The sequence below is a fragment of the Henckelia pumila genome, chromosome 2 (assembly GCF_033568475.1).
Source record: "Henckelia pumila isolate YLH828 chromosome 2, ASM3356847v2, whole genome shotgun sequence".
In the NCBI taxonomy this organism is placed as follows: Eukaryota; Viridiplantae; Streptophyta; class Magnoliopsida; order Lamiales; family Gesneriaceae; genus Henckelia; species Henckelia pumila.
The window spans coordinates 178,741,133-178,761,932 of record NC_133121.1 but is presented as its reverse complement, the minus strand read 5'-3'; the positions used below and the strand labels follow the sequence as shown (position 1 = coordinate 178,761,932).

Below are 20,800 nucleotides of genomic sequence, written 5' to 3'. Positions count from 1 at the left end.
GTATTAAAAATAAGATTTTTCTGTTATTTTATATTATTTTTACGAAATGTGTATAACATAGACTAATAAATAACTCCATAACTTTTACAATGTTTCATTTTATATACATATACTCTAAAGTCTAAAGATTAAAATATTTTCTATATATTATATATATATATATATATATTTATTTAGAAAGAATAAATTCACAATAATTCGATAAATAGCATTCCATTTTAAAATAACAATTTTTTCAACAGCTTTATTTGTTGTGATCGAGCTAGTGCGGCTCTTTGTGCAATTTCATTCCTGTTCGATCCTGGTCAATCTGATTGTACATGTTATTGGATTTTTAAATTCCAATGGTTATTTTTAAACATAAAAATATCAATTAAACAGTTGCTTCCGTCACATCAATTTGACAAATATCTTATTCGACTCGATCAAATCCATGAGAAAAAAAATATTATTTTTTGTTTGGATCAACCCATTACGGACCTCAAAATAGACCCACACATTTTAAAACCAAGACATGAATTTTCACGCATATCCAATTTATGGGAAATTCATTTGAAAATTTTATAGGTCCGAAAATGTATTTAAAACCATTTCTCTACTGCTTATGCTAATACATTTTTTTTTGTTCAGTCGGAAGAAGAAGATTGTTAGTATTGATCCCGAAACTTCGTTCCAAACTTAAGACTTGATGTATGAGTTACAAGTTATGGACTAATAAATTTTTAATTACATGTTGATTAAATAAATTTTTAATTACATGTTGATTAAATTAAATTAAATTAAATTAAATAATTAAAATGTGATAAGAGAAACACGTCTCACGAGACGTCGTGAAGGTGGCAAACAAATTTCTTAATTCATAATTAGTACGCAAATGCCAGTTCATGCCACTCAATAAATGAATTTTGGGCTAGCATCGATTGTATCGGCGCGGGTTTCTTGATTTTGGGTGCTTGGGAGAATCAAGCATGGCGGAGGAAGGAGGAGAAGTGGAGGTGATCCACATGTGGTCTACGCCGAGGTCTGTCAGCACAAGCCTCATGTATTCTTTTGCCCAGGTGACTTTTCAATTCAGTGTTTATTCATGCATGGATTGTTTTTCCCCGCGGGATGGTACAGCGGATCAGGATTTAGGGATGGAAAAGGGGAACCTTGAGTTGGGTTGTTTGTTTTATAGGGAAATTCATTTATCATTTGACAAAATTATCAGGAGGAAGGAATCCACAATTTTGGGTTCGGTGGATGATGAAAATTGTTGGTAAACTTTAGTAAAATGAGCTAACAATCGGGGCGAATTGCATTTTTTATTAAGTGGTGTTTATTGTGCGAATGGAATAGATTGCATTTGCCTAGATATGCATAATTATGTAATAAACCAATGAGGGAGCTCAAAGAAACATTTAATTGACTCATGCAGTTTTCGCTCTACTATGGTTTCTCTGTAAGTGGTGAAGCACTGCATCTTGTTTAATTGTGACAGCAGCATTATCTTCTCCATTTTAATCATGGAGTTAGATTGATTTTATGGGAACATGGATGGTGAATCTTTAATCGATGGCTGTTACTTGATTTCTAATTTTAGGCAATAATAAGGAGTGGTCGAAGAATTGAAGAAAATTCACTTAAAATTGAACTAAATTCTGTTACTGGAATTTGAGTAGAGAGTTGTGGACATCAATCACACCGCACCCCATGAATGCTTTTGGGTTGCTTGTTAGACATTGCGGGAATGCCATTTTAATGATGCTCCAATTTGGGGATTTCCTGGTTGTCTGGCACTTGGTGGCTGAATTTGAGAATTGGAAGAAGGCCCCCATCAATGTCTGAAACTTGGAGCACTGAGATGGTTTTTAGTGGTACCATGATGTGCCCATGTGAAGCAAAGAATAAGGGATGTGGAAATGTGGGATTTCGCCTTATCTAGATAACGCTTTTGCTTCAATCATTACACTTTAAATATAATAGGCTCCTGCTATTGTTCCTTTCAAGGCTAAATGTACTATTTCTCTATATCAGCTTGTGTTGTATTTATCTAATGCTGGCTATAACATCACCAAACTTACCTTCTTTTTTTGAGTTGCCAAAATTTCCTATTTTAAATGTTATGAGGATGTTATTTGTTTTGAGTATACAGAGAGATGACATGGAAGTTCTTGATGAACCCCTCTATCCAAATTATCTGCGTGTGACAGGAGCTGCAAGGCCCTACAGGGAAGAACTCCTGTCAAAATCGGTAAATAGATTGGAATAACCGTTGATCTGAAATTATATTCCTGCCTGATACTTGAGCTCAACGATATATCATATGCAACTGGAAAGAACTATTTATCTGAGCTTTACATTTGTGAGAATGCGTATTTTATTTTACGTGTACTAATCGACATAGATATTGATAAATAGAGGGTGAGCTTATTTTGATCTCATTGCCTACACCTTTGTCCCTGTAACTTACTTTTTGTGATGTAACTCATTTTTATCTGCATAAATAATTGCACGGGTTAGTTGTGGTATGATTAGTGCATTGGCCCTGGATTTCTGAGTGCTTCCATGGGGAGCCTTAGAGCCAGATGTAACAAGTGAAGGTGGGGTCACACTTGGTGCTTGTTTTCATCTCCGTCCTCTTTACCTTTTGCATTTTAGCGAAATGAGTGGAGACTTCTTCAAGGGGATTTGTTATTGTTGCTTGTAAATTTTGATGAAGTAAATACATGAACTAACAAGCATTTTGTGTGTGTTAAGTTTCATTTTTAAAGATCTTAATATTACTTCCTGGAATGAATAGGAATCAGATGGAAATAAGGTCGTGAGAGAGATCATTTATGGTCCTGGGAAAAAGAAGTATAGATTTTGCAAGGTAATTGTTCTTAACTCTTTTTTGATTGATTTACAAGGTGAAAAAGTTCTTGTAATATTCTTTAATGCTGGTTGGTCACATGAAATTCACGTCTTCAGTTTAAATCATCGCACTTTGCTTTATCAAAGTTCTTGTAATATTCTTTAATGCTGGTTGGTCACATGAAATTCACGTCTTCAGTTTAAATCATCGCACTTTGCTTTATCAAAGTTCTTGTAATATTCTTTAATGCTGGTTGGTCACGTGAAATTCACGTCTTCAGTTTAAATCATCACACTTTGTTTTATCAGTTGCAAGAATTTGGTACTTTGACAGTCAATATTGCAGTTTGCTTTATGAGCTGTCATCGTTCCACTTTCTCGCTTCCCTCTATTTTCCTTGACGAACAAGTAGCTAAACTACTGGAGTGTTTTTTAATCTGCATCCTTGACTAGTTATTTCACTTCTTTGGTATTTGATCTATTTATGAAACTTTGTTATACTTTATTTGACATTAGATAGTGTTCGCACACCAGAACATTTTTGTTAAGATTGAAACAATTGCAGGAGGGCCTAAATGGGGAAGAGGGGGGATATTTTGTTATTTAGATCAAATCAAACTGTTTTTTTGAAAAATGACCTCCCCAAGTGTATTGAAATACAGTGCAGAAGGTCATTTTTCAAATTGAACTTGGCCAATGTTAGATAACCAAATGCCTGGAAGAGGGTGGTTGGATAAACTTTTAATATGTAAAATCGATTATCCATTCATACTTTATCTTTTGCTGGTTGCAACAGAGATGTAGTGATTCTACATTCTTAATAAAACTGAAGAGTGTGACAAGTCATTGGTATTGGATAAAATACTGCAAATAAAAAATATGCGGTATGTAAATAAATCAGAGAATCATATAGCTTTATGATTGACACCACTCAGGAATTACTCAATCTAATCCTCATGCTAACAGCTTATAGGATTTACTTGAGACAATCTTTGGTACAAGCAGCTAAACTACCACTCAAGAAATTTTATTTTTCCCTCTAACTCAGCTCAAGCACCAACGAGCTTCGCAGATAACCTTTTCTGAATATAATATTCTAAGACACTAAGAGCTTTTGAGAATGAACGAGCTCTGAGACTTGGGGTAAATTTTTGAGAATGCTTGGCATCATTGATTCAGTTAGATATCTTAAATTTCTTGAATGCTTTTGTCATTACACTTACTTCCAATACTAAAATTTTGATCTAGAAAGTTTTGACTGTTGATCTCACTCTTTACCGGATATGGGTTCTGCAAACTTTAAATAACTGATTATACTGCATTTTTTGGGTACAATCATGCCCAGATAAGGAGCAACCAGAAAAGGTAAAATTATATTGTAGAGGGAAGTTGTTGAGGCAAATTGATTACAAATGATGTTGAAGTAGGTGTGTTAGAAAGAAAGATTATTGCTAAAGAGATAAAATTAAAGACTTGAGCACAACTGATGAAAAGTAAAAATGATATTCACGTGGGGTATTAAGAGAGAGAATAATAGTTAAAATGAGGAATAAATTATTGTCACTTCAAATTAGAAGAAAGTATCATATAAAGGTCGATTTTGTTTTTGCACAATTGGGAAAACCGTCATCCATAATCCGCTCTTTATGCATCATCTCTAACGTTCCCCGCATGGGATGTATACTCATAAATGTATGGAGGTGTCAACATGGCTCAAATGTGGATCCTTGTCTGTAGCCTGATTCCATACTAAAGTAAATGGCCACCTCTTCTAATAATTTCTACATTTGGTTGAGGTGGTCATCTATAGCATGCACATTGGAACAAAATAGTCACTAAAATAAATAGAATAACATCATTTTATTAAATGAGTTCATTAAAAATCAATTTCTAGTTGGAATGTTGTTTCAGAATCGAATTTTGGCAATTATTAAGATCATGCACAAAGCATACTGTTGGGGTGTTTGGCTAGATTGAACATGTAAAAATTGCATTGGTTTGGATTTAAGGTAAAAACATGGTATTCACATATGATTTGATTACATCTTATTTTTCTCCTCGCCTTGCAGCACATTGCTAGTCAGCGATTGCCTGGTCTACCAGCTGAGTTGATGAAGAGAGGAAAGCACTTTTTATTGATTAGAAATCCACTTGATGTGCTGGTAAATTAGATTTTTAATGAACTCATTTATTATTTTAAATTAAATTTTTATTTATCAGACCTAGCATCTGTATGCGACATTCATATAATTCTTCCCAATGGATAAATGATAGTCACATTATCAATTAAATCACTTACAAAGACCTTTTTCCATAAATAAGCTCAATAAGATGTGAGAAATTTTGCAACAAACTGTTGGTGGTTTTTCTTGTCAATCATGTGCATCATGATTTTATTGATTACATTTGATATGTTGTATCAGACATCCTATGACAAGGTAATTCCCCCATCACTCATTGATTTGGGGTATGCTATCATGGTCTCCATTTGCAGCGAGCTCTGTGATCGAGGGGAATCTCCTTTTATCATTGATTCAGATCTGCTTCGAGAAGATCCCGAGGTTTCAAAGAGTTCTCTAAATTATGAAATTGTATTTGTTCATAGACTTTTATTAATTTTTTTAGGTTTCAAAGAGTTCTCTAAGTTATCTTTGTTGTTTTTCTTCAATTTCCAATTCTGGACGTAAGGGGCTAAATCACGTATGCATATGTAGACGACTAATATCATAATAATAATCAAGACAAACTATATTTTATTTGTGAAATAATGATATAATTTATTTCCTACTTTTATAGCAATTACTTCTTGCTGACTTCTGTGTGGTCCATAATCTTTGTAAAGTTTAAACTTGTACTTTTCTTTGTTGTATTTCGTTTGATCGATGAAAGGCATACATCTGTTTGAAATAGCACACTCCTTTCTTATAATCTCTGTGTTAAGTTTTCATTGCACAAACTTTCATTCACTTTTTAAAGAGTAAATAAACTAAAATCCTCCAAAGTGAGGAAACCAGATTTGATAATGCAATAAATTGTTTTTACTTTTTTCCCGGTTAGATAACATTAATCTGTTTCACTTCTACCAGTTGATTTCAGATATTTTATGTAATCAACGTCTATATAACTTCTGACTTTGTGTGTGTTTGTGCTTTTGTTCTACGTTGACATGAAGCCCTATTTGTTGTGAATTGTCGAGAGAGATGCTTTTAGATTGTGTTGGGCTTTGAGAACATAAGTGAGAGGCTATTCTTTTTGGTTTGAGTTTGCTGTAGTTTGTATATTGTCAAAGACACAGTTTTTGTAGTTTGTGCTTGAAAAGATGTTAGATGAAAATCCTTTTGATGCTATTCGAATAATTGATCATTTTTTTCATCATGCAGCCTATTTTACGTGGCCTATGTGATGATCTTTGTATTCCATTTCAAGCTGCGATGCTCAAGTAAGGCAAAATAATTCCCAAGTGTAATCATAATATATACAACCTATGTAAAACCTCCTGTCTGAAGTCTTCCTGAGAAGCAGCTTCTTATTTTACAAACTTCTGCCTTGTATTAATAATTCTAAGGAAGAATATGTGCTTTGTGGTGAATGGTGATAGCCGAGCCTTTAGTTGAGAGAAGAAAACAAGAGAGGTACAGAATGACAGATAGAACACAAAATAGTTGTAGATGATGTCATAAGTACACATGAGAAGAAATGCAATTATAATAAGAATATGAAATATTGCCTACAGCTGAGGGCGCTGTTTGATTTGTTTCATTTTTTAGTTCCCTAACTGGATGTAACGGTGTTTCAAATGTTGCAAATACGTGTGCACCATGTCCCTGTGTTGACCTTTAAATGTGCCATTTTGTTTCCGAGTAAATCAAAGTGATTGATCACTATGTAGCTCATTAATGTAAGGGAAAAGAAGCTATTTCAGAAAACTAGATATACTATTAAAGACTACACATGCTGACGAAAAATTATATCTCCTAGAATTGCTGATTGGATAGGACATTGAGGCTGTAAAAAGATCTTATTTTTTGAAAGTATCTTCTCCGTTTAGCTTATTTACACTTTTCAAGTTGCCTAATGTTTCTCTATTGGAATTATGTAGTGTCTCGTAGAGAACAATTTTTTTTCAAAAAATTTTTTGGAGTCCAGACGGACCCCAAGCTACCGAGTGATCTGAAGTTTTATTTTACAATTACATCGTCTATAGTGTACCTTGGATTCCTTTTCTGTCTGAGAGTTAATTGTTAGTGGGAACAGGTAACTAGAAACAGTGCAAGTTGCACATATGGTCTGTTGAGTATTCAAGCATCCAACTAATAGCATATGTTAACATCATTCTAACTAGTGATAGCCATGATTATGCTTTTTTCACCATCAATGGATGAGACCAGCTTGACCTTGTTCTCTGGCCATGTGATAATTATTTGCCTTCCATTAAGCTGTTGTGTTTGATATTGTTGTCTTTCATTTTGCCAGATAGAAATATTCTCTGGGGATCTTCTCGTCTCTGGGATCATCACTATTTTTTCTTTCCTGAAATTTCGGTTAAGTTAAAGTATGTTTGTTTGAAATTTCAGATGGGAATCCGGGCCAAAACCATTCGATGGCATGTGGGCACCCTATTGGTACAAAAATACGCATAGATCGACAGGGTTTGAACGACCAAGGAAGTATTCTTCTGTAAGTGAAAGCCACTTCACATGTTCATTTTGTTGGGGTATAGTTACTTTAGTGCTAAACTTTACTGTATAGCCATGTGAATTGTGTGTCAATACAGATACTTCTGTCTTCAAGAAAGGATATTAAGGATATAGGGGAGCTAACATCATGATTATTTAAGCACAACATGCCCATGTTAGTCCAGTGGGATCCTATCAAACTTTATGTTTTCTAATTTGCTGCCATTTTTTATGGATAACCTCGGGTTTTATAGGGGTATCGCTCCCCAAGGGAATGTGGGAAACTGATGCCTATAAATATTTTATGGGGAAGCTATGTGGGAATGAAGTATGAACTTGATGAGTGAGCTTCTAATTGAGAATCCTTCTTGGCGACTGGCGTCAATACTATTGAAGCACTAGATAGATGCTAGACCCATGTGCAATTATATTTTTTTATCTTTATTAGAGACACTTTTCTTAAATCTATTCCTCATTCATGCTCAAATGGGCTGTCAAATATGTTGTGTTCATTGAATGCTTTCAATTAACAATTGTTGGTTGAAATCTGTATATATATTATAGAGTACCACATGAAGGTCAGCATCAGGTGCCCTACTTGTTATGATGAAAATCACTTTTTTGAAAATCCCACTTACATCATGCACTGTCAATTGAAAACTTGATTGGGTTGTACTTGCCACACTCCCGCACTAGGAACAATTCACGAGGACCTGGACAAAAGTTTAACCTCCTCATTTACATTTTCAGCCATTTCCGCCATCTTTGTACAACTTGCTGGAGCAAAGCTTACCTTTCTACAATTTGCTTAAGCGCTATGTGAGGCAGACCACTACAACACCCCTTGCTTCAAAAATTCCTGTTCCTGCCAATGAGAAGCTACTTGCTTGGGTTGGTGATGAGATATTGCCCCGTGAAAGTGCAAAGGTACGTTGCTATGAATATGAAAAGATTTAACTTTCTCCAATAATCACCAAGGTATGAAGCTCTTCAATTCACTCTAGATGTGCCAAATTACTCATGTTATTTCTTTGTCATGCAATGCTTCAGGTTTCAGTGTTTGACTCAGTTGTCCAAGGTGGTGATGCAGTTTGGGAGGGTCTTCGAATTTATGATGGGAAGGTATTCAAATTGGAGGAGCATTTAGACAGGTAAACAAGTTAAAGAGGATAGGCATTTAGACAGGTAAACAAGTTAAAGAGGATAGGCATTTAGACAGGTAAACAAGTTAAAGTAGAAATCTCTATAATGGAATTTATGCTATTACCTTTTTGGTGATCCATTTTAATAGTGCAACTGTTATCTGATGGTAGTATTCCAGGTTATCAAGTGGGAAGATATTGTAGAATAAAATATGTATCCGTGAAAAAATCTACCAAGTGTGAGAAAAAATACTGAAATGTTCGGTATACCGAGCCCATTTGTACCGGAAAATACCGAATTTACTGAAATTTTCAGTATACCGAAGATTTCGGTACGATATGTTAAGGATACCGAACTTTTCGGTACGGTAACGGTATGTAATTTGGAAATGTCAGTATATACCTAAACAATATATATAAATTTAAGAAATACATAATATTTTTAAATAACAAAGTTATAAATTTTAACATATGTAAGGCTTTTTTTTTTCGGTATAAAACAATATGTATCGATACCGTACCTAAATTTTGGTATATCACAAAATTTTGGTGTCATCGGTGTGCAAGTTATACATACCGAAAATTTCGGTATACCGAAAGATTCTGTATGATATAAGTATATATTTTCTTATACCATAATTTTCGGTACGGTATACGATATATGGTTTTCGTTACGGCATGGTACGGTATACCACCCCGTCACTCACTATACCTGGTTCAAATTAACTCATTCCCATAATATTGTTATTGCTACTAAATCATGGATCTGTTGTGAGATTTTGTTTGGATTTATGGAAGCACCTGGGTTTAGATGTCAAGAAATTGGGTACTAGCCGATATATCCACTTTTTTATTCTCATGGACAAGTTGGTAGAAGGCCGTGCATTATTGTTGTGACATTTGCGTGCAACCAGTGCGGGTTTAGATGCTACAAACTTCGCCATTTTAAACACAATGTTCCTCATTTAACAAAACTTCAATGGATTCTGTTCTGGCCCTTATTCTCGTGAGCATAATTTGAAGGTCGTCTTGTAGTACTCAATTAAAATGCTTTATTGACGGGGTGAGACTGCGATACAAGCTTTATTAATCTGGATGCGTTGGCTATTGGTAACAGATTTTAGGGAGGAGGCACCTTAATTTTTTTGAAAAAAGAATCAGTTATTTTTTGAGCCTGATACTAGCGACATGAAGTTTTATAGAGTCATTTAATTATTTCTGTTGCTATGTTCCTAATTCAGGTTGTTTGACTCGGCAAAAGCTCTAGCATTCAGCAATATACCAACTCGTGAACAGGTATTCTTGTAGAAGAGTAGTAGAGCACATAATGGCTGATCAAAAGACGAAAAATAATGAAAATATGGTTGTTGAAACTTCATCTTTTTAGCATTCTTCTGTTTTAGGTGCACGCACATAGTTGTTGAATTCAGCTCTCTATGCCTAATTAAACACGCATTGTCCTGCAGGTGAAGGAAGCGATTTTTAAAACTTTAATAAGGAATGGCATGTTCAATAATGCACATATTAGACTGACTTTGACTCGTGGGAAGAAGGTATGTCTAGGTTTTTTCTTATTTTAGTTTCCTCCAAGTAGCACAAGGAAGATTTGATATTTGGATTCAACCCGACTTCTCCTTGAGTGAAACATGCAAATATTAGAACACTTCCAATTGATTCACTTCCATTAACAATGGTCTGATAGGAGACTTTCAGCTGTAACTTGTGCACCATTTCTCTCCTACCTTCTTTTCATATTGATATCGATGAAACTGCGAATGAGGAAACATAAAGACATTTTTTTTGATAACGAGAGCAAGGTATTAACAGCATATGAGGAATGTTTTCAACATACATATCCTTAGACCTTAATGTTTTCAAGGCCGATATCTTTGGACCTTGAAATCACGACATATTCTGGCATGATTCATGATAGAAAATACCTTGTTTAAACATACATCACATACTCAATTTAATTCCAGAAAATTTTGGAAAACATTTGCGAACAATGTTTTCCTAAATCAGAAACATGTCGAACTTGACTTAGCTTACGAAGATAAAGGTCATTCACACAATACTCTTTCGATTTTCACTCTGGTCAATGTTGGATCAATTCTGTGGGCTAATTGCACTAGGCCCCTTTATGAAAAGTCTAAAAGGCATAAAAGCTCCTACAAAATATTAATATGCTAATAAATCATTCATGTTTTTAAACATCAAACACATTTCACCCCTATGCTATAAAATTCAGGCACATTTATCCTCTTTTGGGGTTTTATGCTTGATTTTTTAAAAAACACGGGGTCTAACATGCTATTAATTTTAGATACGGGGTTTTTTGCTTTTTTGATTATTCATTAGGGGCGTTGATGCGATTAGCCCCAATTCTGTTCTGTTTTGTAGGTGACTTCTGGAATGAGCCCAGAATTCAACCTACTTGGATGTACTTTATTAGGTAGTATTTTTATTGTTGGCCTTTGTGTCTGAATGTATAACATAATGAGTACGTGTACAACTGGTTTCATTCTGTACTTTTGCAGTGCTTGCTGAATGGAAGCCTCCAGTATATGACAATTCAAGGGGTATAACTTTGGTGACAGCAACCACACGCCGTAATTCACCAAATGTAAGGTCTTAAGTCATACTTTCACTGTTTGCTTTGATATTGCAAAACTACCTCATCCTTTTCTTCATTTCATTTTTGCATTTTTCTTGATTTTTTTATTTTTTTTCAGATTTAGGACATCATCATGTGTGATAATGTAAACTATTCTATGTACAAACTTAACCTGTTATGATGTTTACCATGTGCTATGATCCATCGACAACGTAATGTGGTTCAGTGGCTGATGTATGAGTTTGGAGTAAAATTTATCATCCCCATTCATTGGATTGAAACTTGCTGATCAATATGATGTTCAGGAGTTCTACGAATGTATTGTTAAATTGGTGATAGCTTTTACCACATGACGTGTAAAATTTTTTGGCGCAGAATTTAGACTCCAAAATTCACCACAATAACCTTCTCAACAACATTCTTGCTAAGGTAAATTACCATACTCATCTTTAAAAAGTCGACTTGGTAGGATTCGTTTGAGCATTTTGAGCGTGAAGTTCTTGACTTTTTGCAGATAGAAGGGAATAATGCAGATGCCGGTGACGCCATCATGCTTGACAAAGATGGCTATGTGTCAGAAACTAATGCAACGAACATAGTGAGTTTCGTGCACTGGGCTGAAGTGTGCAATCTCCTGTTTAAGTTGCTATCAATGAAATATCAACGTAATGGATTCTGATGAATGAATTTGTTTGCTCTTCGTTTCTTTTCCTTACCACCTTTTTGTGGTACTCAATGCTGATAATTATACTCATGGTAGGTGTCTTGTATTGTATGAAATCTGATTTTTGAAGTCTTTATGAGATGAGGAGGCAGGAGGAGTTGGTAGGATGGTTTTGGGGATGTCTGATTACAATCTTGTACTCCATTGCTTGGCATGTTATGCTTCTTTTTATCTAGTTGAGTTTCGGTTTAGATACATTGCACCAATTTGTTGGCCGATTTTTAGGCTCCAAAATTTTTAGCATTTTGCATTTTGTATTGAAACCACCTTTTAATATTTAAATGATAAATGATTTATCTACTCTTACAGTTTCTGGTCAAGAAAGGCCGCGTAGCAACTCCCCATGCTGATTATTGTCTTCCTGGCATAACACGGGCAACAGTAAGATCCATAAATACCGTTCCAAAAGTCTCTTGGTGTTCATAAGTGCATGAAGCAACAGTTTTTACCTTTATCTTTTCTCGAGTTTTTATCTTCCTCAATTTCGTGATGATCTTTGTGAAGAAAAATTGGACTGGCTTACAATAGTTGTTGCTTTTCTCAATTAATAATTTAAATTACTGTATGTCTTCTCTGTCACAAACGTAATTTTTCATGTGAGTATGGGGCGAACAAATCAAATTAGGATTGAACTTTTGATAAAATTTGAGAATGTATCTTCAAAGTCGAGTCTGTATTTTATCAAGACCTGAGATTATTTTCTTATCTGAATGTGGTTTCTTATTTGAGAAACAAGAAGTTTTTGGATGTTTCCATCTGCATCACGACGACTTGCAGTCCATGCTCAATATAAGTGACACTTCTTGCAGTTTGATGAGAAATTTTTCAGCTTTGATATACATTATGAAAAAAAAAGATGTATTATGCAGGTCATGGACCTTGCGGTCAATGAAAACTTGGATTTGGTGGAGCGGCGAATTAGTTTATCAGAGTTCCACACAGCAGATGAGGTATAATTTCTCTATTTTAATCTTAGCAGTGAAGTTTTGTAGTGTCACTAAGTATCTAGTAGATACTGTTCGACAGTTTGTATGCCAGTTTTTCTAAAAGCAAAGCCTACTTTATTGAACCCTAAAAAGAAACGTACATGGGAGGAGACTGGGCTAAGGCCTCCCAATAATTCAAATTCAATAAACCATCAAAATTACGTAGCACACCGAATGACTAGGCATAGTTTCAAGAAGTTCACAGTTGATTGTCTACAGTCAAAAATGGATATGACTAGGCATAGTTTCAAGTTATGTTTTGTTTCAGGAAGGGAAGTGTTCATGCTTTCTCCTCGTAGAGATACATGTTTTTACAGTTTTTGTTTGGTAACCGAAGTTTCTGGGTATTTGCATGTTTTTACAATTTATTCATCTTTCTCATTCTTCATAAGAAATAGTGACACAAGTCACTCATCTAGCTAGTTATTGTTTGTCCTCCTTTTGTTGCAAACATATGTATTTATGCAACAGTTGTACTGCAGGTATTCACTACAGGATCCATGGGAGAACTTACTCCGGTAAGTCCTTCATTGTGATACTCGTCTGAATGATTTTGATTTACCGTGGACATGGCTAGGATTCATTTCAATGCACTTCTGCAGAATACTAAAAACAAACAATTTGAATACTGTTACTAAAATTATGCTTTATCATCTTCATCATCTTTAACATCATCGGTATTATTTAAGATGAAGGCAGTCATGATCATGACGGCAATGTTGTCGGCAGTGAAGATAACCAGGAAAAACTCATAAAAATTACATAGTGACAATCAAAACTTGACCATGTCCATTCAAGAATTTATTACCCATCGCTGATATTATTTGAATCAATTATACCTCATTCATCCAAGTAAAATTAAAAGTTCCGCCTGTATTTCGATGCTAGATTTCATATGATCATGCATGAACAAGTTAACATATTGTTCCTGATCATGGTAGGTTATTCAAATCGATGGCCGCACCGTTGGTGATGGTGAAGTGGGTCCTGTGACTCAAAGATTGCAAAATGCTTATAAAAAGTTGACTGCAGATTCAGGTGTCCCTATACCCACTTATCAAAAGCCTTGAAAGGAAGTTCGACGATGAGAACTGTGCGAAAATATGACAAGGTCACTAGGATTGAAGACGGTGACTCGTTCGATTCTTCCTCCTGACGCTTTGTCCAAATAACTGTTGATGAATTGAAAGCTTCGAACCTGTCGCTTGAAAGTAAACAAGAACTCGAGATCAGATATATATATGGTCTGTGAAATGATTATCAAATTGCTATTTAGATAAGAGAAGTGGAATATGAAGTTTATGTTAATTAACTCTTGTATTGATAATTCATAAATTGTTTTGAGTTTACCTGTTCAATAATTTCGTTTGGTCAAATTTTTTTAAAAACAACTTATAAGTTATTATAATAGAAAATGTTACATGTACACATTGAGTTACACACCGGGTTACATAATGCACATGAAGTTACAATATCCCTCCATTTTATTTGAAAAAAACTATTTCCAAAATACATCAAGGATATTTATGTAAATTCAAGTGCAACGTGTAATCCAACGTGTAATGTTTTGTGTATATGTAGCATCATTTTATAATTATAGTACAACATTAAAATATTAAAGCTCGTGTTATAGAAAAAGTTAATTTAGTTAAAATATTTCAATTCCAAAAGGAAATCAAATATTGTTTTGAGTCCAATCGATACAAGCTCGTAACCGCACTATAACAAAAACGCTGAAAGACTACGGTGGAAAAACGTAGTTAATTGGGGTTGTTAAACGCTATGTAGTTAAAAGTGTGGTTATAGATTACATGTACACATTGAGTTACACATCGGGTTACACAATGCACATGAAATTACAAAATTATCCCTTCATTTTATTTGAAAAAAACTATTTCCAAAATACATCAAGGATATTTATGTAAATTCAAGTGCAACGTGTAATCCAACGTGTAATGTTTTGTGTATATGTAGCATCATTTTATAATTATAGTACAACATTAAAATTTTAAAGCTCGTGTTATAGAAAAAGTTAATTTAGTTCAAATATTTCAATTCCAAAAGGAAATCAAATATTGTTTTGAGTCCAACCGATACAAGCTCGTAACCCGCACTATAACAAAAACGCTGAAAGACTACGGTGGAAAAACGTAGTTAATTGGGGTTATAAAACCGATGTAAAACGCTATGTAGTTAAAAGTGCGGTCATAGACTACATGTACACATTGAGTTACACATCGGGTTACACAATGCACATGAAATTACAAAATTATCCCTCCATTTTATTTGAAAAAAACTATTTCCAAAATACATCAAGGATATTTATGTAAATTCAAGTGCAACGTGTAATCCAACGTGTAATGTTTTGTGTATATGTAGCATCATTTTATAATTATAGTACAACATTAAAATATTAAAGCTCGTGTTATAGAAAAAGTTAATTTAGTTCAAATATTTCAATTCCAAAAGGAAATCAAATATTGTTTTGAGTCCAACCGATACAAGCTCGTAACCCGCACTATAACAAAAACGCTGAAAGACTACGGTGGAAAAACGTAGTTAATTAGGGTTGTAAAACCGATGTTAAACGCTATGTAGTTAAAAGTGCGGTCATAGACTACATGTACACATTGAGTTACACATCGGGTTACACAATGCACATGAAATTACAAAATTATCCCTCCATTTTATTTGAAAAAAACTATTTTCAAAATACATCAAGGATATTTATGTAAATTCAAGTGCAACGTGTAATCCAATGTATAATTTTTTGTGTACATATAGCATCATTTTATAATTATAGTACAACATTAAAATATTAAAGCTTAGAAAAAGTTAATTTAGTTCAAATATTTCAATTCCAAAAGGAAATAAAATATTGTTTTGAGTCCAACCGATACAAGCTCGTAACCCGCGGGCTCTATTTCTTTTACACTGGTTGATGAGATGTTAGCACAAGAGATTCAATTCTTTCGTCGGTAATATTATGCCACAAGCTAGGTTCGTCCATCAACCTTACCATATTTGTTTGCATTTGTATGTAATGATATTGTATATAGTTGAATATTTTCAGTCGTGATATGTTTACCCTCGTGTTAAATCCAATGGTCTCAACGTGTTGACAAAATGGTTCCAAATAGAACAAAAATGCCTAGAAATAAAAGACGAGTGGATAGAGGATTTGTGATGAAAATTACAAGCTAACACAATACATAGAATGGTTTGCACACCTTATTTCTCAAATTGTCACACAAAACTCATATCCCATAAAGCTTAAAATTTTGTCATATCTAAGTAAATTTTAAGATCAAGGCAGACGTGGGAATCTTGAGAAATCTGGTTTTCTGCGCTCCAAGTATGAGTTCTTCCCCTCCGAGCCTTCCTCCGTGCCGTAAAACAGAAGGGTCCCGTCTCCAGCAATTTGCTACAAGAAATTAAAGTAACATATTAAGATTTTGACTGTTTTTGTTCCAGTTCGATTCGAGTTCGATTAGTCTTATGGACTGTGATTGTTCAAGAAAAAGGAGATATATACCTGAAGTCCAGAATGGCCGTCGTCGACTGCATTGAGAGCTGATTTCAGGACGCGGATCGCCATCGGGCTGTTCCTCATTATCTCTCTGCACCATTTAACTGTTTCCTCCTCCAACTTCTCTAGCTGCGAGAAATTTTTTTGAATCATTAATTCCTAAATCAAGTTCTAGTATGACTTGGATTCGAGTTAACCATAAAATGGCGATAAACGCTGGATCCTACGATTAATATTTCTGCGTTTTAGTGTAGAGTAACTTACTGGGACAACAATGTTGACAAGTCCCATTTTTTCTGCCTCATCAGCTTTGTAGAACCTACACATGAACCACATTTCACGAGCTCTCTTTGGTCCAATCTGCCAAAATACATGTAAATTTGCATTAAAATGTAAGTACATTTAGAAATATTAATATTAGGAAACATATTATTATTATATATATTAATGTTAGAAGGATTTTTGCGCTAAGATTCGTTTTCTACTCACACGTACTTTTAGGTATCGAAAAACGTGTTACATTAAATTTTTTCAAAATGTTCATGCGAACATTTCGTGGTACCCACCAATAAGTAGACAACATATCAAAATTATGTATATTTAAGTCTACAAACTCACCAAACGGTCCATTATGGAAGCACCATAACCAGCATCAAAGCTTCCAACCTACAAAATTACACTAACATTCATGCTTCTTGAAATTGAAATATAATCCGTAAAATAGACATTGAATAGGTTTGGTAAAGGTATAAATTATGATTATGACATTTATTTATAAGTTCAAATATTTGATAATTTTCTATTTCGATTTAAAAATAAAAGTAATTACCTTAGGCCCTGTTTGGCCAAAAACAGCATTATCAGCTGCGATCGTTATGTCGCAAACCATATGCAGCACATGTCCACCCCCAACTGCATAACCCGCAACCTGGTTTTTATAGAATCATTAAAAAAACCAAACCATTTTATTTCGTTACCAAATAAAATTTTATGAGACGTAAATATCATGAAAAACCCCAAAAATATATCGATAAATCTTACCATCGCAATCACCGGTTTTGGAAGGCGACGAATTTGCACCTATATCATGAATATCAGTTTGAAACAATCAAACACATAAAATTCGCGATTTATATACGTATCTTTACTATTTTATATAAAAAAAGAGCATGCTGGAATAACTACTCTGGAGGACACCAAAATTTCTTTTTCTTGTCCCCCAAGACTTTGGATGGATAGAATTCAATATGGACAAATTACTTAGTAATTTATGTTTCTCCCATATTTTTTCTCTCAAACCACTCCAACCGTTCAATTGTTCTATTTTCACATATTTCATTTCAAAAACTAAATCCCCCATCTTCTTCCAATCTTCTCAACTGCTTACATGACCCCTTTTATCATCTCCCTTTCCGTCATTTTTTTTTCTCTCCCTTCTCGTCAGTTTCTTTCCCGTCAGTTTTTTTTACAATCGCAACGCGTATACCATGTCTGCAAGTACTAATAAAAAAAGATATGTTTAAACTGAGCAACATGGACGACGAATTTAACCTGTAAATCTAAAACATTCAAGCGACCAAAATCGTCGTAATCAGCATAGCCATTCTTGCCTCTGAATGACTGGTCTCCCCCACTGCAAAACGCTTGGGTTCCCTGCAACATTATAATCACGAACCACATATCTATAATTTATTAGGATCTATTAAAATGGTTCTCCAATCCAATATTGTATTACATATCACAAAACTCTTATGATATTGTATGATCAATTTTATGATACAAGTCTATAATTTGATTGGATTCATAAAATAATATTAGTTTTTATATCAATTTAAATTATTATTTTTTACCTATATTACACATACAGAGTCACGAGACTGTCTCAAAAAAGACTTTACTCATTGTATATATGTGTTAATTGAATAAAAATGTTGCTTAAATACAATTTACAAACAAGGGCGGACTTTTTCTTCCCCATTTTTTTTTTCATTTTTTTTTTCAAAACAAAAAAAAACAGATATACTACATCGTCTACTTAATTATTATAAAAGAATTAGGCAACCATATATCTTGTCACTCATTTCTACAAAATATATTATGTTAGTCAAACAATGAATAAATGTTCAGATAATAATTAATAATTATACAAACCACCACAAACGTTTATATATACTAGCGTTTCGGAGCACGCGTTGCGTGCTCATACAATCATAATTTTATTTTTTAATTTATTTTTGTTTTCTAAATATTTTTAATTAAATTATAAAATAAAAATATTTGTAAAAAAAGATAAATAAAAATTTAGAAAACAAAAAAGACTAATTAAGGATATTATTGGCATATTAAAAAAAACTCACCAAAAGTTAGTTATTATTTACCCCTCTCACTTAATTAATAGTATATATATATATATATATATATATATATATATATATATAGATATTATATTTATATTTATATTATATATATTATAATATATATTATATTTATATTTATATTATATATATTATAATATATATTTATTTTATTTTATATATAAATATATAAGTCACCACCAATGACTTTTACTTATCGGGCCCTGTTTGGGGTCTTCCAATGAATAAATGAAGGTGGAATCTGCGTCAAGCCACCGGCAAATGTTGGATTCCTTCCCCGCTATGACATATTTTTTTGAAACTATATATTTTTATTCAATTAAAATTAAAATTAAATCCAAGAATGTGTCCAACTTGGCAGATAAATTATTTCAGTAAGTCGATACCACAAATCAATATCCGTGGTGATATATATCGATTTGATTTATATTTACATTAAAAAGTAATATATAAAAAAATGATTTTTTTCGTGATTCATCTCACAAAATTAACCTATGAAATCGTCGGTTTTCATGAAATTATTTTTCGTTAGACATAGAGACATCCAATGAAAATTGATGGGTACCTTTCCAGTGAATATGATGACTCCAATAGAGTTATCATCCCTTGCATCATTGAACGCACGCATTAGTTCCTTCACGGTTTGAGGCCTAAATGAGTTCCTCCTCTCTGGCCTGTTGATCGTGATCTAATAATACCACCAAAATCATATAAATTAAATTTCGTCTATTAAATGAAAATAATAGCGATAACATCAAATGTCACATATAACATCGATCATGTCAAGCAATATCCTATAAAAAAACGACCAAAAATTCAAAAGAAGCCAAGTTATTATACTAACTTCATTTGTGCTCTACTACACTCGACTCGATCAAAATAATAACAGGTCAAACCAAGCTTGAGCTCAATAACATATTATATCTCACGCTCGAACTCGACTCGATAAAATAGTTAGCTCCCCTCCGATTGTACTCTACTACGCTCCACTCGATCAAAATAATAACAGGTCAAGCTCAAGTTCGAGCTCAATAACATCTTATATAGCTCGAACTCATCTCGATAAAATACTTAGCTCCCCTCCAACTCCACATTCGAGCAGGTGGGGAGTAGCTCAGCTCGATTGCGATAAGAAAACACAAGTAACCTTAGCAATGCCTTCTCCGACGGCTTTCTCGTAGATGATATCGGTGAACTCTTTCTCCGAGTCATTGCACCTCTTCCACTGCGGGGCGTGTGTGGGAACCTCTCCGTGCACCCTGTGATACGAATCATTCAGCCCGGAGCTGCAATTCGACAGGGCTACGCCGTTACCGGGCCGGGCCTGATCCGGAATCAGATGGCCCGCGACGGAGGCCATTCTCCTGTTCACTGCCATAACATCACTCCCTGTGATTGATCCTGCCATTGCAATAATAATCTTCTTGGATCAAGTGTTTGGTTAAAAAAGAGTGTTTGGGGGGATTGGATTAAAGGGTTCTGAATTCTTGGGGAGGATTGCAGTGCAGTGCAATTGCTGGTGCTTCAATGGGAGTATTTATAGCGGAGAAGATGATGAAGATAGGATAAGCTATTATTTTTGGTGTAAATTGGAAATTGTTTTGCAGGCTTTGAATTACCATAATACCCCTTCTCATTTTGTTAGTTTGATTTATTTGCTTAAAACTATGATCTAAATTATTATAATTGGTGTTATAAATTTTAAGAAGTTTAAAATTAAAATATAAATACTATATTAACAAATATATTAAAAAGACGTTTTATAGCTAATACATCACGTTTCGATTACTTTCTAAATCAGAACAATTAATGCACCACACCAATGAGTATTATCTCAATAATCACACTCTTCATGATTCGTGAGAATTAAACGTATTATTTTGATTTTGATACTAATAATAGAATCGAACGTCTGCAAT

At 33.9% G+C, this 20,800-nt stretch overlaps 2 protein-coding genes across 2 annotated transcripts; one reads left to right on the top strand and one right to left on the bottom strand.

Annotated features, from left to right (window-relative positions):
* The first annotated feature begins 830 nt into the window (after positions 1-830).
* Positions 831-14,344, top strand: LOC140880893 (branched-chain-amino-acid aminotransferase-like protein 1). The gene is made up of 19 exons (XM_073285749.1): positions 831-1,058; positions 2,135-2,233; positions 2,783-2,854; positions 4,905-4,997; positions 5,259-5,396; positions 6,216-6,274; positions 7,410-7,512; positions 8,262-8,438; positions 8,562-8,662; positions 9,895-9,949; positions 10,120-10,206; positions 11,054-11,105; positions 11,191-11,276; positions 11,643-11,696; positions 11,782-11,865; positions 12,301-12,372; positions 12,861-12,941; positions 13,460-13,495; positions 13,919-14,344. The coding sequence occupies exons 1-19, from the start codon at positions 969-971 to the stop codon at positions 14,045-14,047; spliced, it is 1,668 nt and encodes a 555-aa protein (XP_073141850.1). The 5' UTR covers positions 831-968; the 3' UTR covers positions 14,048-14,344.
* Positions 14,345-16,095: 1,751 nt separating this feature from the next.
* LOC140881567 (1,4-dihydroxy-2-naphthoyl-CoA synthase, peroxisomal-like) lies at positions 16,096-20,418 on the bottom strand. Its single transcript, XM_073286977.1, has 9 exons — positions 20,029-20,418; positions 19,447-19,569; positions 18,058-18,159; positions 17,548-17,586; positions 17,336-17,434; positions 17,125-17,172; positions 16,771-16,866; positions 16,513-16,635; positions 16,096-16,401 (listed from the first exon to the last, which is right to left on the bottom strand). Exons 1-9 carry the CDS (start codon positions 20,287-20,289, stop codon positions 16,285-16,287), a joined length of 1,008 nt encoding a protein of 335 aa, XP_073143078.1. The 5' UTR covers positions 20,290-20,418; the 3' UTR covers positions 16,096-16,284.
* Positions 20,419-20,800: the final 382 nt, after the last annotated feature.

What these genes read in the sequence shown, in the direction of transcription:
- LOC140880893 (XM_073285749.1), top strand. Translation starts at nt 969, where the DNA reads ATGGCGGAGGAAGGAGGAGAAGTGGAGGTGATCCACATGTGGTCTACG. An exon ending in AAGAACTCCTGTCAAAATCG is followed by an intron (nt 2,234 to 2,782) that starts GTAAATAGATTG and finishes TGGAATGAATAG; the next exon opens with GAATCAGATGGAAATAAGGT. An exon ending in CACGCCGTAATTCACCAAAT is followed by an intron (nt 11,277 to 11,642) that starts GTAAGGTCTTAA and finishes TTTTTGGCGCAG; the next exon opens with AATTTAGACTCCAAAATTCA.
- LOC140881567 (XM_073286977.1), bottom strand. Translation starts at nt 20,289, where the DNA reads ATGGCAGGATCAATCACAGGGAGTGATGTTATGGCAGTGAACAGGAGA. An exon ending in TCGGAGAAGGCATTGCTAAG is followed by an intron (nt 19,570 to 20,028) that starts GTTACTTGTGTT and finishes TGGTATTATTAG; the next exon opens with ATCACGATCAACAGGCCAGA. An exon ending in TCATCATATTCACTGGAAAG is followed by an intron (nt 18,160 to 19,446) that starts GTACCCATCAAT and finishes ATAATGTTGCAG; the next exon opens with GGAACCCAAGCGTTTTGCAG.